The sequence below is a fragment of the Saccopteryx leptura genome, chromosome 2, assembly GCF_036850995.1.
Source record: "Saccopteryx leptura isolate mSacLep1 chromosome 2, mSacLep1_pri_phased_curated, whole genome shotgun sequence".
Classification (NCBI taxonomy): domain Eukaryota; kingdom Metazoa; phylum Chordata; class Mammalia; order Chiroptera; family Emballonuridae; genus Saccopteryx; species Saccopteryx leptura.
Window position 1 is genome coordinate 97,633,441 of NC_089504.1, and position 18,483 is coordinate 97,651,923.

The window sequence follows — 18,483 nt, forward strand, 5'->3', positions numbered from 1 at the left end:
GCAAGAAATTGAAAACATACTTGAAAAAACAAGGATGGAAAACTTCCCTAACTGGTGAAGGAAATAGACATACAAGTCCAGGAAACACAGAGATCCCAAATAAGATGAACCCAAAGAGGCCCACACCAAGACACATCATAATTAAAATGTAAAAGGTTAAAGACAAAGAGGGAATTTTAAAAAATATTTTATTTATTGATTTTTTTTTTAAGGGAGAAAGGAGAGAGAGAGAGTAAGGTGGAGGGAGGAACAGGAAGCATCAACTCATACTAGTTGCTTCTCATATGTGCTTTAACTGGGAAAGCCTGGGGTTTCAAACCAGCAACCTCAGCATTGGAGGTCAATGCCCTATCCACTGCACCACCACAGGTCAGGCCAAAGGGAGATTCTTAAAAGCAGCAAAAGTTGTTAGTTACCTGCAAAGGAGCTCCCACAATACTGTCGGCTGATTTCTCAACAGAAATTTTGCAGGCCAGAAGAGACTGGCAAGAAATATTCAAAGTGATGAAAAGCAAGGACCTACAACCAAGATTACTCTACCCAGCAAGGCTATCGTTTAGAATCTAAGGATAGAGAAAGAACTTCCCAGACAAGAAAAAGCCAAACGAGTTCATTGCCACCAAACAAGTATTACATGAACTGTTAAAGGGTATTAAGAAGGAAAAAAATTAAAAATATGAACACAGCCTGACCTGTGGTGGCGCAGTGGATAAAGTGTCGACCTGGAAATGCTGAGGTCGCCGGTTCGAAACCCTGGGCTTGCCTGGTGAAGGCACATATGGGAGTTGATGCTTCTAGCTCCTCCCCCCTTCTTTCTTTCTGTCTCTCCTCTCTCTCTGTCTCTCCCTCTCCTCTCTAAAATGAATAAATAAAAAATAAAGAAAAAATTTATAAAAAAAAAATATGAACACATATCTATTAACAATTGAATCTAAGAAACTAAATAAACAAGCAGAACAGAAACAGACTCATAGATACAGAGAACGTTTTAATGATTCAGATGGGAGGGGGTCGGAAGGATGGGTGAAAAAGGAGACAGGATTAAGTAGTACAAATTGGTCGTTACAGAATAGTCATGGGGATGTGAAGTACAGCACAGGGAGATAGTCAATAATAATATAACTGTATATGGTGTCAGATGGCTGCAGGATTTATCAGGATAATCACTTTGTAAGTTATGTGATGTCTAGTCACTGGGGTGTACACCTAAAATGCATTATTGTAATAATGTATGTCACATAAAAATTATTTTTAAAATAATAAATGTTCTTCTCCCCACAGGAAAAGTACCCCGAGGCTGTGCTCCTCTCAGAGGGGGCCTCCTCCAGCTACATGGGGATCCGGAGCCCCAGCCAGCCCGGGTGAGTGCAGATGCCCCAGGGGCCCCTGGGCTGTCCTCACTGGCCAGGTGCCTGCCCAGCAAGCAGATGCTTGTTTCCTATTAAAAACAAGGATTACAGATACTAGAGGCCAAATGTATACTACCCAAATTTTGAGAATTGCCTATGGAATCCTAACAGAGATGCAGCTGATCTTGAGAGCACAGGGAGGGGCCTTGCTGGGTTAGGGAGGGGGGGGGATGTGGGGACAGGAAATGGTGCTGATCTCACTATAGGGATCCTTAGGGGAACAAGGAGGGGAGGCCAGGAAGTGCTGGAGCTGTTTTGTTTTGGGTAACTTATTTCAGAAAAGCTCAGGAGGCAGCAAGTGCTGAGTGAGGGGAGGACCCCTCAGGCCCCCTTCTCATGGCCATGGACACTCTTGAGTGTACACATGGAGATCTGCCTAAATGTGATGCACTTTGATGACTTGCCCACACAGATGTTTGGTTTTGTTTTCAAGCCTTAAAATGGTGACATAATTATGTAGGCCTCTGGGACCTGCCTTTTAGTAATAAAACATTATTTCCAAAATTCACCTCTGGCAGCGCATGTAGCTAGACCATCATGTCCGGTGCCAATCCTCTACTGAGCGAATATATATATTTCTGTATTCAAGTCTTCAGCATTTGGGTTATTCATTTTCAACCATTTCTGACCTTCCTGTTCATGAACCCTGGCCTGGGAGGACACTTCTATACCTACAAGTGCAATTCCCAGGTCACAGGGTTGAGTCAGCTTTCTGTTACTGCCAAATTTTTTCAGAGTAGTTTTCAATAGATACTTCCCACAGGAAATGTTAGTCCAGCTGCTCTGCATCCTGTACTTCACTTGTACTGTGACACTAATATTAGTGGGGACAAAACAGTACTTCCTGTGGTCTGTTTCCATTTTCCTGTTTGTTCGTGATACTGAACATGTGTTCATGACAAACCAACCGTACCTCAGCCTCAGCTGTGGGGTCAGCTTTAGGAGCACGACCAGCTGCACAGGGGGGACCGTCAGAGGGCAGAGCTGCCTGGGTGGCGCCCTCTGCCGCTACAGAGAGCTCTCTCTCAGCAGGTTTCAGAGGCACCTGGTGATGGGTCTCACTTCTTTCAGGTTTGAATTGGTCATTGTTTGGAAGATTGAAATAGAGGAAGGAGGAAAGGTTTTTCCGAAGCTGGATCTTCTCACCAAAGTGCCGCAGCAAGGTGGGGAGGTCCCCTGTGGGTGTCCTGGTGACTCCTTAATGTGCCCAACAGACACCTATTTATTTTGTCTGGTTTTAAATGGCAAGAATCAAAAGTTGAACATCTTATTTTTGTGCTTTTTATATCAATGTTTAAAATATTTTTATCAATAATCACTCAAAAAGCACATGCAGGGGGATCGTGTCCCCAGCGCCCTCCTGGACTGAGTGCGTGAGGGGGTGTCCTGGGTTTGCCACCAGCACGCAGGGAAGAGCCGGCTCGGCCATGACCCAGGTGGCCAGTCGCAGAGGGGGGAACGGTTTCGGCAAAGTTTCTTACTAGTTTGTTTTCTCTGCAGCCCTGGAGCTGGACAGGAACGGAGTGGTGGAGACTGCCCCGCTCAGCTTCCGAACCCTGCTGGGTGTGCTTGGCATCGAGGCGGCTCTCGAAAGCCTGATAAGATCGCTGTGCACAGAGGAAAACAACTAGTCCCCGGACAGTAATGCGGCGGAGACAGGTGCTACACCAAGGCCTGTGATTTTATTGAATATAAACATTTGCTATTTTCCACTTGGAAACCATACCCTTAGAAACGTGTTGTCTGCGCAGTTATGCCACATTATATAAGAAACTGTCAGGACATGAAAAATAAATACAGCTATTAAAATACAAAATGCCAGAGATAGACGGGAATAGCTCTGTGCAAAGCTCCCCCCCCCCCCGCACGCGTGCACACACATACACACACACACCAGTCTGAGGGCAGAAGCGCCGCCCACTGCCCCACCCAGCACCTGGGGTCTGGGAGCCTCCTTTCTCACATCCACTGCCCAAGCCCACCCCGGGGAGGCACCTGCCAGTCCCCCAGAGCAGCCCTGGGAGCCTTTCCGGCCCCTCTCAGCGTCCGCTGTCACTCTTCCTGGTCATCCAGAGACGTGGGTGCCTAAGACAGCAAAGATGACACTGTCCGTTCACACGGGGCCTCGGTGCCCGTCCCTCCGCACAGAAGAAACGGCCTTCCTCAGGGCTGCACTGACCTCAGTCACCCGTTTAACCAGTTAGAGCCACGAGGACATTGTTTCAATCAAAGGAATGCCCCAGTCAGGGAAGAGGCTGTGGGGGCCTGAACAGAGCCGAGGGTTGGACCAAGACTGGCCAGCCCGGGCCGCTCTTCTGTCCCCTCTCCCCCCGCGTTTCAGGCCGCCCAGCTCAGAGGACAGGTCCAGCGTGAGGCCGCCCAGCACACCTCCTCAGGAGCTGGGGTGCCAGGGCTCCGTGCACAGGGATCCAGGGCCCTCTGCACATTGTGGGGCTGGGCGAGGCAGGTCAGGCAGATCCCACCCGCCCGTCCCTGTCCCCAGCCAGCAACCAGGAAGAACCTCAGCCCAAACACTCCAGCCGCTCCCCTCCCCACACCGACTCCCGCGAGAACACGGCTCCCCACGTGTCCCTGCGGTGGAGTCTCCAGAGCCTCCAGACGCCAGCGCACTGACACAGGAGAGAGATGCCTCATTTAAGTTTCTTTCTGACTCTGAGTATAGAAGTAAGAAGTAAATGTTAGGACAGAATTAAAAAAATTCTAGAAAAACTGGCTTAATTCAAACAAGTGTAATTCTCAAGTTATCACAAAATTTCCCCACAAAAGTTTACAATCAGCAAAATATTCTCATTTTTCATGTAGCATTTTCATATAATTCCATGGTTTTGCTAATATTATATTATATTACAATAAGCCTTCATTAATTCCTCAAAATGATGATATAAATAATCAATCTGTACAACCTACCATAGAATAAAAAACTGAAGCAAAGATTCCCAATTGTTTCCATAGCAGCCAGGCACAAGAACCCCCTCAGTGCCAGCCAGGAGTTGCTCGTCTAGGGGAGCAGGGCCTCAGGCAGCCCCAGTGGGGGCGGCCCAGCAGCACTCGCGGCTGTAAACACCACGTGTCCCAGGGAAACCGAGGGAGGGGCAGGTGCAGGGGGGAGGGGACTCAGTGCTGGGTCTGGCAGAACTGGCTGGGGTCCCCAGGAACGCGGAGCTGGAGGGCACGGGCTGCCCGAGCCTCACCTGGCACGCAGCACAGCAGCGTCAGGTGAGACACACCTTGTCTCCCTAAAGTTACAGACAAATCATTCAGGGAAAAAAGAACAAGCAAGTCAATGCTCACATCAGTGGTGTTTACCCCAACCTGAGTCCTGCAGCCCTGCGATCCTGCACAGAACGGTGGCTGCGGCACCGCCACAGGGGACCCGAGTCCCCACGGTTCAGAACCGACACCTGCACCCACAGCCCACCAGTGCGCCACAGGGAACCACAGAACCTGTGCTGACATGTGGCTTACATAAAAAAGTGACCAAGTAACTCAGCTGGGAAAGTTCCAGTAGTATCCCTGTTTCCTTAAGAGTCCAAATTATAAGATAGACGTGACAATTCAAGTTTTCTATGTTAGGAGCCTAGTCTAGGTAGGAGATTCAAACCTTGGGTCTTAAAATAAGGCTTTCTGTGTTAGAGATTAGACATGAGCCCTCGGGTGGGAGGGAAAACTGCCCAGCGGGCTCCCGGGACACAGACTACCTCAGGCTCACGTCTGACATTCTTTGTCCTGGAAGATGTTTCTTCCACTGTGTCTCCCAGAAGCAGTCCCACCTGAACAGTGGTTAAAAAGCAAAAACATTCATAGCCAAAGTCATTCAACACAAAAGAGAAAAGAGCTCTACTGTTCAACCTTCACATTCTATGTTCAAGTTTCCACGACACCGCAGGGAAGTTAGACCTTATGGAGAACCAGTGTGCAGTCTTCTCTCTCCCTGAACCTGGTCGCCACCATGGCCGCATCTTTGGCGTGTACAGTCTTTGAGTAGTAGTTGACGATCTTGCCATCCAGTTTGTACTGATGAGGGATGCTCTCGTAGGGTTTGAGGTCAAGGTCCAGCACAGACACGGAGAAGGCAAATCTGGATCTCGACGATGGGACGATGGGCCTCTGATCAGAGCTGAAAGTACAAAGGCAATTTCAGCCCTTAAATCCTCTCGTCCCAGCTCACAGAGAACACCCATTCTGCATGTCAGAGTGCGCACCTGTGCCTACAGCTTCTGCAAGACAGACACCTGCAGGAAACCGCCACCACAGTGCAGACCGATAAAAAACTAAGTACACAGGATATCTGTGACATCCCCCGTATCCTAGTGGGACGAGTGACGATGGAAAAGAAACTGTAGCACAAAACCTAAGATAAAGTAGATCTGGCCATTCAACAACCAAATGGGTAAAATGTTGAGAACACACTTCTTACACACCTTCCCACCTCTGCTGAGAGCTCAGGCCTCTTTCTGCCTTCTCAGTTGGAGACAGCTGTTTCATCTTTTATTCTCAAATCGTATCTGCAGGGTTTTGTGTTTTGTTCCTTAGGACTTAGTTGTGTGTTTTTTCTAAACAATGGAAGAATCATGTGTATAACAATAGATGAACAATTACTTGTACTTAACACTTTGAGACTAATTCTGACTGTTGTACTGAGACCACCGCGTGTCCCACTGAGTTGTCAGCATGCTCAGTCACCGCCTGCATCCCGGTGACTGGTGACAGGCATTGGATCAGCTCAGTGTGGCGGAAGGGAAGTGGCCAGGAGTCCTGGTGTCCCCATGATTAACTGTTTAGAAATCATTTAAAAAACAAATTAAAACAAAACACCAATTTCAAAAGTTTCTGCCTGGGAGAAAGAAGGCCAGTGACCATGTTCCTGTCCTGCTGAATCTAATCAAAGCAAGACTCTGATGTAACTTCCGCCCGAATGCAGCTGACAGGAGAAAGGGGTCGGGTGCAGTGTGTTCCTGACTCCCTCCTGAACAGCAGAGACGCATCCGCAGGTGCAGGTCTTCCTACAGTGTCTCCTCTCGGGGCCTAAAACCCGAGCTCAGCACAGCTGGGCCTGGGGCAGTCCCTGTCTGCAGTTATCAACAGGGCTAAACGCATTCAAGCACACCCCATTTCTTACTTCAGAACCAGCACCCAGCAAGATGGTGAGAATCTATCACCTCATGGCCAGAGGGATGCCCTACACAGAGTCTGATCCCCAGAAGCTCCCACCGAGCCCAGGACCTGGCTCCTGACCCCTCAGCAGTTTGCCACCTCTGGGCATGTGACCTGCTCCTATCCCAACATGTCCATTCTAACTGGGGGCAGCCGCCCGGGCCCTCGGCCCTCCCTGTTCCGCACCTGGCGTCCTCGTGCCAGGCGGGCGCGCAGCGTGTCTGTGCTGCATCACGAGTTTGTGGACTCCTCACAGCTAAGCACTGGGGCATTTGCTTTGGGGATAATGAGTTTTCAAGTAAATGGAACAACCTTTTTCTGTATTTTAGTTATAACCTATAAATGTGCCTATACGTTTCCTATCAGAAAATAGACAACTCTGTGCCTGCCAGAAATGCTTAGTTAAAAGCAGAAAGATGGGACACTGGCAGCCAGTGACAAGGTCATCTTGACCCAGAAACTCTGGCACAGGGATGCAGAACATTCCGCAAATACTGTGTGGGGTTTTACACCCTGAAGATTAAGGCCGAAAATGCCATGTATTTACTAGAGAAGATTATCGGGTTCGTCTTGAATTCCTAAAAAAGGCGAGGAGGACCCGGGACAACAAGGTGGTGGCTCAGGAGCGGTGCTGCGGACAGGCAGCAGCAGAACGCCCGTTTTGTTTTCAAGGCTTCAAACAACTCTTGAGGCCAGCACGTGAGGGCCTGGGCGGGGGCAGGCCTAGGGACCTGTGGTTACTCAGGCTTCAGAGCCTGGACAGGAGCTTGGGGCTTTTTTAAGAGGACTCTCCACCACAGTATCCAAAATGCTTCTAAGTCCTTAGGGTATTTTCTTAGAAAACAACAGTAATCATCAATTTAATAGATCAATCAAAACTGCTCTCCATAAATGTTTTTCTGACTGAATTACAACTTTGTCGAGGGCAAGAGTCAGTAAGCGGCGTGATCTCAAGCAGCCTCGGGTCAGCCTCAGAACGCACGTGATCCTGCTGGGCTCTGAATGTGGGGAACTGACTCGTCACACCACAGCACCCTGAGAAACCAGAGAGAGCGACACGGCACGGTACCTCACCTTGCATCCTGCAGACAAGGGGACAGCGCGATCATGATGGAGCAGTCCTTTGCAGTCATGGCAACCCGGTACTGCTGCACCTGTTGGGGAGGAGAAGTCAGCTCCGGGGCACTAGGCCACCACCACATGCACTCTTCCTCCTGTGAGGTCTGGGAACCAGTCCCAGAACCTGGGGCCGGTTAGGACGCTGTAGGCCAAAGAGCTCCTCAGAGAACAGCCCTGCCTTCTGGCCTCATTGCAAGCAGTGTGTGGACCCCAAAGCAAATGCTGGGATCTGTCTGTAGCAAAGTAGCCACAGTCTGCCGTGGAGATAGCAGTACTAGCTGCCTCCACCACTGGGCTGGCCACACAGCAGGGTGAGCGAACACCACTCCGAACCTCGGGACGGCGGTGCACAGACATCCACCGAGGTCTGTTTAGGACACCGCACACCCCTCAGGTCATATCACCCTCAGAATGTTGTGTATCCACCTGGAAAGATGCTGCAGAGGGTCCCCATCTGTCCTGGTGTTAAGCCACTTCATCCCCACTGGCAGGCACGGCCACTGTCCTAGCTTACGGATGAGGAGAGAAAACCTGCTCATGCTGCACTTCGGGGCGCTAACAGGGTGGACACAAACTCTGGTGTCTCAGCTCTGAAGTCTATGCTCTGGACTGGGCTGCAAGCACGTGTGCATCTGTGCACACCGGCCCAAATGGCACCCACCCGGGCCACCGACTCCACCAGCACAGCACACAGCATGGTTTGCAGTCTGACCTGTAAAGCACTGTCTATGTGCTCACATGTTACAGACACAGAGAAAGCCAAAAAGATGGGCACCTTTGTATGAAATTTGGGGCATTCTTTTCCCTTTCTTCATTGAACTTTCCTATATAATTTTAATTTTCTAGATTGAATAGCTCTTGCTTTTACAAAAATAAAGTACAAAAAGGGAAGCAGACCTTCCATGTTATCACTGGCCTCAACATTTGTGTGATGACAGATTAGAACTGGTCTCCCGTTAGTCATTCCCCTCCATGTCACTTAGCCAGGAGGACCCATCCAAAGAAAGAAAACACTATGCTGTGTCTTCCCCACGACAGGACTGTGCAGGAAGAAGAGGGGGCCCTGCTCAGGCCTGACTGCTCTCCCTGGGGTCCGCACAAACCTTGACAAGTATGAGAGAGTTCTTCTCCTACACTATTCATTCAGCTAGGAAGTCAGATTTTTCACAATATATTAAAAATTCAGTCCAAAGAATTAGTAAAACATAAATACAAAATATAAAATATTTATTATGCCCTAATTTGTAGCACATAAAACCCAGAAACCATAAAAGACCAAAAAAATTTAAATACCTAAAAATTAAAATGTTTTCTACAACCTAGTCATAACTGTAATGTAAAAGACCTGCAAAAGAATGTGAGAAAATGCCTACAACAAATAAGAGGTGATTAGCATCAAGTATACAAAGTGCTAGATCAGCATGAGAGCAGGGAAGGACCCCAGGAAGATATGGAGCAAATAAACTGATGAGAGAAAAAATAGCCAATCAATACATGAAACATTGCTCAGCCTTACCAGTAATAAAGGAAATGTACATTATAACAGTGATGTATTTTTTACTCATCAGACAGACAAACTATCACTATATATGTATATCAGACACTGATAAAAGGGTTAGAGTTATACTTCCAGTAACACTGGACCCTGTAATTGGGGCTGACCCAATGGCTGAAGTCAACTAGCAAAAGTGGGACAAAACATCAAAAACACCTGCTTGAAGGCAGAGTAACAAGACCAGGGAACATTGCTGGACTGAGGGAAGACAAAGACATTGGGTCTTTTTTGCCTAGGAGTGAGGAGGTGAGGGGACAATTCTGGAAGTTTGGCCAAGAGGCCTTTTTTTTTTTTGAGAGGGAGAGACAGGAAGGGAGAGAGAGGGTGAGAAGCATCAACTCAGAGTTGCTTTCACTTTACTTGTACATTGATTGCTTCTCACACATGTCTTGACGAGGGCCCAGCCAGTGTCCCCTTGCTCAAGCCAGTGACCTTGGGCTTTTCATGCAAGCAATCTCTGGACTCAAACTGGCAAGCTTTGGGGTCGTACAGGCGATTTCCCCACTCAAAAGTAGACGAACCTATGCTCAGAGCTGGCAACCTCGGGTTTTCCAACCAGCAACCCCCACCATTCTGGTTTGACGCCTTATCCACTGCGCCATCACCGGTCAGGCAAGAGGCACTTTAAACCAACCTCCAGGGCTATGGGTACAATAACCACAATGAACCCGTCCGTGTGTTACTACCCAAAATTCTGCATCTGAAGACTGAGTGAGCCATAAGTCAGCAAGCCTTACCAGCAACTGCAGCTCTGCTCCACAGTGTGCCGCCACCAGACCTAGGGTAGGATGGACCCAGCTGGCAGTGCTTCCTCGGCCCCTGGCCAAGCAAACCTGAACTCCGCTCTGGAAGAAGAGACCATCCTAGGCCTTAAATTTTTCTAAAATAACTATACAAACAGAATTTCTGACATGTAAGCACAAAACACGCTGACATGAATGGAAAAAAACATGACAGAGACACAGACAGGTGGACTCCAGTACTGGAGAACTTCAAAGGAGAACCAGATTATAAAAATGAACCATTTGAGCCCTGGCCGGTTGGCTCAGTGGTAGAGCGTTGGCCTGGCGTGCGGGAGTTCTGGGTTTGATTCCTGACCAGGGCACACAGGGAGGCGCTTCTCCACCCCTCCCCCTCTCCTTCCCCTCTGTCTCTCTCTTCCCCTCCGGCAGCCGAGCCTCCATTGGAGCAAAAGTTGGCCCGGATGCTGAGGATGGCTCTGTGGCCTCTGCCTCAGGTGCTAGAATGGCTCTGGTTGCAGCAGAGTGACGCCCCGGAGGGGCAGAGCATCGCCCCCTGGTGGGCAGAGCATCGCCCCTGGTGGGCATGCCGGGTGGATCCCGGTCGGGTGCATGTGGGAGTCTGTCTGACTGCTTCCCCATTTCCAACTTCAGAAAAAAAAAAAAAAAGGACCATTTGGAAATTTTAGAAATAAAAACTATAAAAATTATTAAGAATTCAAAACATAATTTTAAAAGATTAGAAAAAGCCAAAGAGACTTGCTAAACTGGAAGATGGGTGTGTGTGTGTGTAACCACAATGAAGTAAGGAAGGGAAACTATCAAGGAAAGGACAATGACAAATCACCAGCAGACCTACACTGAGGGAACAGGAACAGTGTTCTTCACTCTTCAGACAAAACCACAGTGATCCAGATACAAGCTCAGAGAGGTGGAACACAAGGGCACACTGCAAAAGAACCATGTGGGTAATAGACACTGACTGCATAAAACATTAACAAAAACATCTCCTTGGCCCTGGCCAGTTGGCTCAGTGGTAGAGCGTCGGCCTGGCGTGTGGAAGTCCCGGGTTCGATTCCCGGCCAGGGCACACAGGAGAAGCGCCCATCTGCTTCTCCACCCCTCCCCCTCTCCTTCCTCTCTGTCTCTCTCTTCCCCTCCCGCAGCCAAGGCTCCATTGGAGCAGAGATGGCCTGGGCGCTGGGGATGGTTCCTTGGCCTCTGCCTCAGGCGCTAGAGTGGCTCTGGTCACAACAGAGCGACGCCCCAGATGGGCAGAGCATCGCCCCCTGGTGGGCGTGCTGGGTGGATCCCGGTCGGGCGCATGTGGGAGTCTGACTGCCTCCCTGTTTCCAGCTTCAGAAAAATATAAAAATAATAATAAATAAATAAATAAACAAACAAACAAAAAAACCCCACATCTTCTTTAAATGAATAGAATACATAACAACCATAGCAACATAATTCAGGAATAATAATAAAATGGACTCTTAACTATGCATTGGCCCTGGCCAGGCAACTCAGTTGGTAGAGCGAGGTGATGAAAAAGATAATTAGAAATCTCATGTTTGGTAATTAGTTCTTTTCTAAAATACCACGTGTCAAAAGAGAAATCTCAGTGCCAGTCAGAGTGAGCTTTAATTGCACGGCACTGCAAGGGGCCTGCAGAAGTACACTTACATTGTGAGTGCAGGAAACGGTTTGTTCTCAGATTATTATTGCACTACTTCCCATACACACTGTCGACCTACTTTTGTCCACCTCTGTATATAGCTTTAAATAAATATTCTAGAAAAAAATAAGGCCAAAACTTAATTTGGTAAGCATTTATCAGGAAGAAGTTAGAGAAAGAAATTATCCAAAGAAAGGAAATAATCAAGGCCAGAAACTAATGAAATGGAAAAATCATACAGTGTGAAAGGGTCCTAAATTACATTTTACAAAACTGATAAATTCTTGGTGGGTTGTGTTCAGAAGACAAATACCAGAAGTCAGGAATGAAAGGGCATTCTTCAGATCTTATAAAACATTAAAAGAAAATAAAAGAATATTATAAAAAATTATATGCCAACATTTTGAAAATTTTCAATAAATTAAGATTTCTACAACATACCACTTAATAAAATTGACTGAAGAAAGTGAAAATCTGAAATTGAGATTATAATTTAAAGTTCTTCTACAAAGACAACTCTGGGCCCAGATAGCTTCACCTGTGATTCTTAAATCTATATTTAAGAAAGAAATCATAGATTTACTTTACCTCTTCCAGAGGGAAAAACACAGTCAGACATTACTAACACATTTTATAGCAGGTATACCCTTGATACCAAGACCTAACAAAACATTACAAAAACTCACGTTGCTCACAAGTATATATGCAAAGACACCTAAGCAAAATATTAGCAAAGCAAATACCATAATCTATAAAAAGATACATCATTACAAATTGTACAATTAACCACATTAACAGAAAATAAGGGAAAAGTAATGTGATCATTGCAATAGAAAAAGAAAAGATATTGATAAAATTTAACATCCACTTTACCAAAAATAAAAAATAAAAAAAACTCTACTCTTTTAACAAATCAGGAATAGAGAAAACGTGCTTAATCTGATAAGAATTATCTTTTTAAAAAATAAAACCCCCCAAAATCCTACAGCAAACAATATATTAATAGTAAAATGCTTTATCTTCAAAAATGGGGGCTATAATTCCCACTATCACATATTAACTACATGCAATTAAGCAAAACAAAGTAAGTGTAGGTATGAAGGTGGGATAGGAAAAAAAAAAAATCAAATTCAGAGACAATATGATTACATATAATGAAAATCCAAAGAAGCTATTCATTTGTTAGAATTAGTGAGTTTAGCATGGTACACAGATAAAACATCAAAATAAAAAATTGCTACCACAGTAACTGCTGTAAAATTAAATATTTTAAAGGATACCATTTGTATCTAAAACTATCAAATATCTGAGAATAAATCTATTATGTACAACATAAAACTTCTGTAAAGTCAATCAAATATTTTTTCCAGATTTTAAATAACACCTAAAAAAATACAAAATGACCTGATCTCATGGTGGCACAGTGGATACAGCGGCAGACTGGGATGCAGAGGACCCAGGTTCGAGACCCCAAGCTCACCAGCTTGAGCGCTGAGTCATCAACTTGAACATGGGATCATAGACTTGACCCCATGGTCGCTGGCTTGAAGCTTGAGCAAGAGGTCACTCCCTCTGCTGGAGCGCCCTGGTCAAGGCACTTATGAGAAATCAATCAACGAACTAAGGAGCTGCAACAAAGAATTTATGCTTCTCATTTCTCTCCCTTCCTGTCTGTCCCTATCTGTCCCGCTCTCTGACTTTGTTAAAAAAAAAAAATTCAAAATGCCCATGGGGGAAGACTCAATATTGTATAGCTGTCAACTCTTATGCATTCTTTTAATGCCAAACCAGTCAAAATCACAAGTTTTGTCGTGCTTTTCCTGTGGAACTGAACATGTTGATTCTAAGATTGATGTAGACTAGCAAAAGGTCAAGAAGAATCAAAGTGTTTATTAAAGGAGAGACATCCTTGAAGAACACAGAAGGGTTTATTTTACTGGTTATCAAGACTTGTGATGCTATGATTGTGGAACAATTCCAAATGATAATAAAATAAAAAACACTACTTCATGCTGCACCAAAAATCAATTGCAAATGGGTATACACCAAATATAAAGTTTATAAAGTTTCTATAGGTCTTTAAGGTAAAAGACTTAAAAAGAAAAAAAAAAGATGTAAATGAAACTATTTTAAAGTTATGAACTTCCTTCTGAAAATAAATTATTTTTTAATTACAGTTCACATACAATGTATTAGTTTTAGGTATACAATATAGTGATTTGATGTTTATATAACTTACAAGTGATCATCCCAATAAGTCTAGTACCCATCTGACACCATACATGATTATTACCATATTTACTTATTTTAATGATTTTAATTTATTGTGTTTACATAGATTCAAGTGTCCCACCGAATATATCTCTCCCCACCCCCGTGATCCCCTCAGCCCCCCTCCACAATATTTACTTTTTAAATTTTTATTTATTGATATTAGTGAGAGAATAAAGGAGAGAAGCAGAGACATGAAAGAGACAGGAACATCTATCTGTTCCTGTGTGTGCCCTGTCCAGGGTTCAAACTGGCAACCTCTGCCCTTTAAGACGATGCTCTAGCCAGTGGTCAGCAAACTCATTAGTCAACAGAGCCAAATAGCAACAGTACAACGATTGAAAATTTTTTTGAAAGCCAAATTTTTTAAACTTAAACTATATAGGTAGGTACATTCCTTATCGAGGTAGCACCCACACGTGGTATTTTGTGGAAGAGCCTCACTCAAGGGGCCAAAGAGCCGCATGTGGCTCGTGAGCCGCGGTTTGCCAACCACTGCAACCAACCAGGATATAATATTATATTACTATATTCCCTATGCTACACTTCACATCCCCATGTCTATATTGTAACTACCAATTTGTACTTCTTAATCCCTTTCCCTTACCACCCTCCCATCTGGCAATCTTCAAAATGTTCTGTGTCTGTGAGCTTATTCCTATTTTGTTTGTTCGTTTATTTTGTTTTTTTAGATTCCACATATAAGTGAAATCATATGGTATTTGTCCTTCTCTAATTTATTTCACTTAGCATAATATCCTCTGGAACCACACATGTTGTTGCAAATGGTACAATTTCACACTTTTTAAAAAAGATTTTTTTATTGATTTTTCGAGCGAAAGAAAGGTGGGGAGAGAGGAAGCATCAACTCACACTAGTAGTTGCTTCTCTTATTTATGTGCCTTGACTGGGCAAGCCCAGGGTTTCAAACCAGTGACCTCAGCATTCCAGGTCAACACTTTATCCACTGCGCCACCACAGGTCAGAACACACTTTTTAATAGCTGAGTAATATTCCATTGGATATATGTACCACATCTTGATCCATTGGTCTGTTGATGGGCACTTAGGTTGCTCTCACATCTTGGCTATTGTAAATGTTGCAATGAACATAGGGATGCATGTCTTTTTTAATTAGTGTTTTGGGTTTCTTTGAATAAATACCCAGAAGTGGACTGTTGGGTCCTTCTCTGTCTCCTGTTATAGCCTTTCTTTTTATATGATGTAAGTAATGCACCCCAGCTTTTCTTTTTTCCGTTTCCATTTGCATGGAATAGCTTTTTCTATCCCTTTACTTTCAGTCCGTGTCTATTTGAAGTGGGTCTTTTAAAGACAGCATATGTATGGGCCTTGCTTTCTTCTCCACTCAGCCAGCCTGTGTCTTCTAATTAGGGCATTTAATCCATCTGCATTTAAAGTAATTATTTATAGGTTTTTTATTTATAGGATTTTATTATTCATATTTTTTATATTTTTTCTTTTTAAAGAAGTCCCTTTAACATTTCTTGTAATACTGGTTTTGTGGTGAACACCTTGCTTTTCATCACTTTAAATATTTCTTGCTAATCCCTTCTGGCCTGATATGTTTCTGTTGAGAAATCAGCTGACAGTCTTATGAGAGCTCCCTTGTAGGGAACTAACTGCTTTTCTCTTGCTAGTTTTAAGGTCCGTCTTTGTCTTTAACCTTTGGCATTTTATGATGTGTCTTGGTGTGGGCCTCTTTGGGTTCACCTTGTTTGGGACTCTGCTTTCTGAACTTATATGTCTTTTTCCATCACCAGGTTAGGGAAGTTTTCTGTCATTGTTTCTTCAAATAGGTTTTCAATCCCTTCTCTCTTTCTTCTCCCCTGTTATGCCTATGATGCAAATTTGATATGCTTTATATTCTCCCAGAGGCCCTTTAAACTATTCTCATATTTTAAATTGTTTTATTTTTTGCTGTTCTGGTTGGGTGTTCTCCCCTACCCTGTCTTCCAAATCGATTTGATCCTCTCCTTCAATCTAATCTGTTGATTCCCTCTGATGTATTCTTCATTTCAGTTATTGTAGTCTTCATCTTTGGTTCTTTTTTGTTTTCTATTTCCATTTTTATGTTTTCTGTCTTTTTGCTGGCGTTCTCACTGAGTTCATCTATTCTTCTTTAAGGTTAACTAAACATCCCTCTAACCAGTGTTTTGAACTCTGCATCTAGTAGATTGCTTAGCTCCATTTTGTTTAGTTCTTTTTCTGGTGTTTTGTTCTGTTCTGTCATTTGGAACATGTTTCTTTGTCTCCTCATTTTGGCCGCCTCCTGTGTTTTTTTCTATGCATTAGGTAGAGCTGTTACATCTCTCAGTTTTGGTAAAGTGGCATTGTGTAGGTTTCCTGTGGGACTGACTGGTGCAGTCTCCCTGGTCACCTGAGCTGGGTGCTTTAGGTGTGTCCACTGTGTGGGTTTTGTGTGCTCTTCTGTGGTCGTTGAACCTTGACTGCTGTTAGGATATCTGTTGGATGATTGACCTTTAGGCTGATTGACTATGAGGACTGGCCATATCACAGTGGAGGAGCTATTGTGCAGGGGCTGCCCCCACGGAGCAGGATTATCTTTAGCAGGGATCTAGTGCTTGTCAGGCTCACTCTTTGGTTATATCATTTGTGGATGTAGTTGGGTGGTGTTCTGTTGTGATATAATGATGGCCACCAAGTTTGTTGGTTCTGGGTCCTCTGGGGAGAGGCTCTGGTACAGGCCAAGGTCAGTTTTGCTCTGCCCAGAGCCACATGGTATGACCTACCAAATGATCTGTAGGTGGTTGCCACTTGTGCTGCGCTCAGAGGCATCTGGGAAAGGCGGAGCTGTAAAAGAGACTGGTTGTCACTAGTGACAGGGTTGGGGCCACTTAGAAAAAGGTATGGGCACACCCAGGCCAGATGCTGCTTGTTTGGAGTTTTTGAACCTTTGACGGATTTTAGGGAAATCCACAGTGACAGCCAAGTTCAGGTTGTTTGTATGGATAAACTGCTGGAAGAGGCTTGTGTGGGTCTGCAAGTTAGGTGGGACAGGGTCTCAAAGAATCACAAGGGCTAGGTGAATGGCGTTAGGATGGCAGAGACTCGGATATGACACCTCTGCCAACTCTGTGGGGGAGTGTTCAACAAATGAACAATGGTGTCTGCCAGCACTTCTACCTGGGAGAAAGCTGCCCTCCAGCCCTTGCTCGGAAGCAGTCCAAGAAGTTCCTCCCCTTGTTTCTCTGGCACTTTTTAAGCCACTGCCCCAGTGATCCATCAGTGAGTAAATCTGAGCATGGGCCCTTTAAAATGAACACCTGGGATTTCAGCAGCCCTCCATCTCAACAGGATGGAATCCCCACTGGTTTTCACAGCCAGATGTTGTGGGGACTCCTGTTGGGGACCTCTGCAGAGGAAATATCCCTTCCATCTCTTCACCACCACATGTGGGTGTGGGACCTGCCCGTTCTGCATCTCCACCCCTACCAGTCTGAATGTGGCTTCTTCTATAGATCCTTAGTTACAGGGCTTCTGTTCAGCTAGTATTCAGGTGGTTCTGAATGATGTTCTGTAGTTTAGCTGTAATTCTGATGGGGTTGTGGGAGAAGACGAGCACAGTTTTACCTACTCTGCCACCTTGACTGGAAGTCTGAACTTCCCTTCTTAACAAACTCCATTAAGAGAGTAAAACAGCGCCTGACCAGGTGGTGGCGCAGTGAGTAGAGTTTCGGACTGGGATGTGGAAGGACCCAGGTTCGAGACCCAAGGTTGCCAGCTTGAGCGCGGGCTTATCTAGCTTGAGCCAAAAAAAGCTCACCAGCTTGGACCCAAGGTCGCTGGCTCGAGCAAGGGGTTACTCGGTCTACTGAAGGCCCATGGTCAAGGCACATATGAGAAAGCAATCAATGAACAACAAAGGAGTCCCAACGAAAAACTGATGATTGATGCTTCTCATCTCTCTCCGTTCCTGTCTGTCTGTCCCTATCTCTCTCTCTCTCTGACTCTCTCTCTGTCCCTGTAAAAAAAATAATAAATAAAAATTAAAAAAAAAAAGAAAAAAAAAGAGTAAAACAGCAAGCTACAGAGTAAAAGAAGCTATCTGTAGCATATATTCTTTAAAGAATGTATAAAGAACTCCTTCAAATCAATAAGAATATGGCACACAACAAGAAGAGACTGGGCAAGAGACTTAACTAAGTATTACCACAAAAAAGAAAATACACACAGCCAATAAACATATGAAAAGGTGCATAATCTCATTTCTACAACAAGCCACCACTACGCAATCAGCAGAATGGTTAAAGGTAAAACGACCCACAGCCAAGTGATGGAGAGGTTTGGGAAAACAGGAGCTACCCTGGTCTGTTGTAGGGAACAGAAACAGTAATCTTGCTTTGCAGTATTTGCCAAAGCTAAATATGCTTATACCTTTGGACTAGAAATCCACTCCTCTGAATATATCCAAAAGAAACATGTGCACAAGGACACCAAGAGATCTGAGTAAGAATGTCCACAGAAACTTTATACATAGTAGCCAAACACTAATAATTCAAAT

General features: G+C 44.9%; 2 protein-coding genes across 6 annotated transcripts in view; one reads left to right on the plus strand and one right to left on the minus strand.

Moving 5' to 3' along the window:
• CENPP (centromere protein P) overlaps positions 1-4,683 on the plus strand; it is a 249,256-nt gene extending 244,573 nt beyond the window's left edge. For 4 of the 5 annotated variants that reach the window (XM_066368376.1, XM_066368377.1, XM_066368374.1 and 1 more), the window contains exons 6-8: positions 1,282-1,361; positions 2,481-2,572; positions 2,910-4,683. In XM_066368376.1, coding sequence (XP_066224473.1) covers positions 1,282-1,361; positions 2,481-2,572; positions 2,910-3,040 — 303 coding nt within the window. In that variant the 3' untranslated portion in view covers positions 3,041-4,683. The remainder of the gene's footprint in view (positions 1-1,281; positions 1,362-2,480; positions 2,573-2,909) is intronic. The other variant, XM_066368375.1, reaches the window with a different exon arrangement.
• IPPK (inositol-pentakisphosphate 2-kinase) overlaps positions 3,073-18,483 on the minus strand; it is a 59,213-nt gene continuing 43,802 nt past the window's right edge. The window contains exons 12-13 of the mRNA XM_066368373.1: positions 7,659-7,738; positions 3,073-5,547 (exon numbers count right to left, since the gene is read on the minus strand). Of these exons, the coding sequence (XP_066224470.1) occupies positions 5,322-5,547; positions 7,659-7,738 (306 nt within the window). The 3' untranslated portion in view covers positions 3,073-5,321. The remainder of the gene's footprint in view (positions 5,548-7,658; positions 7,739-18,483) is intronic.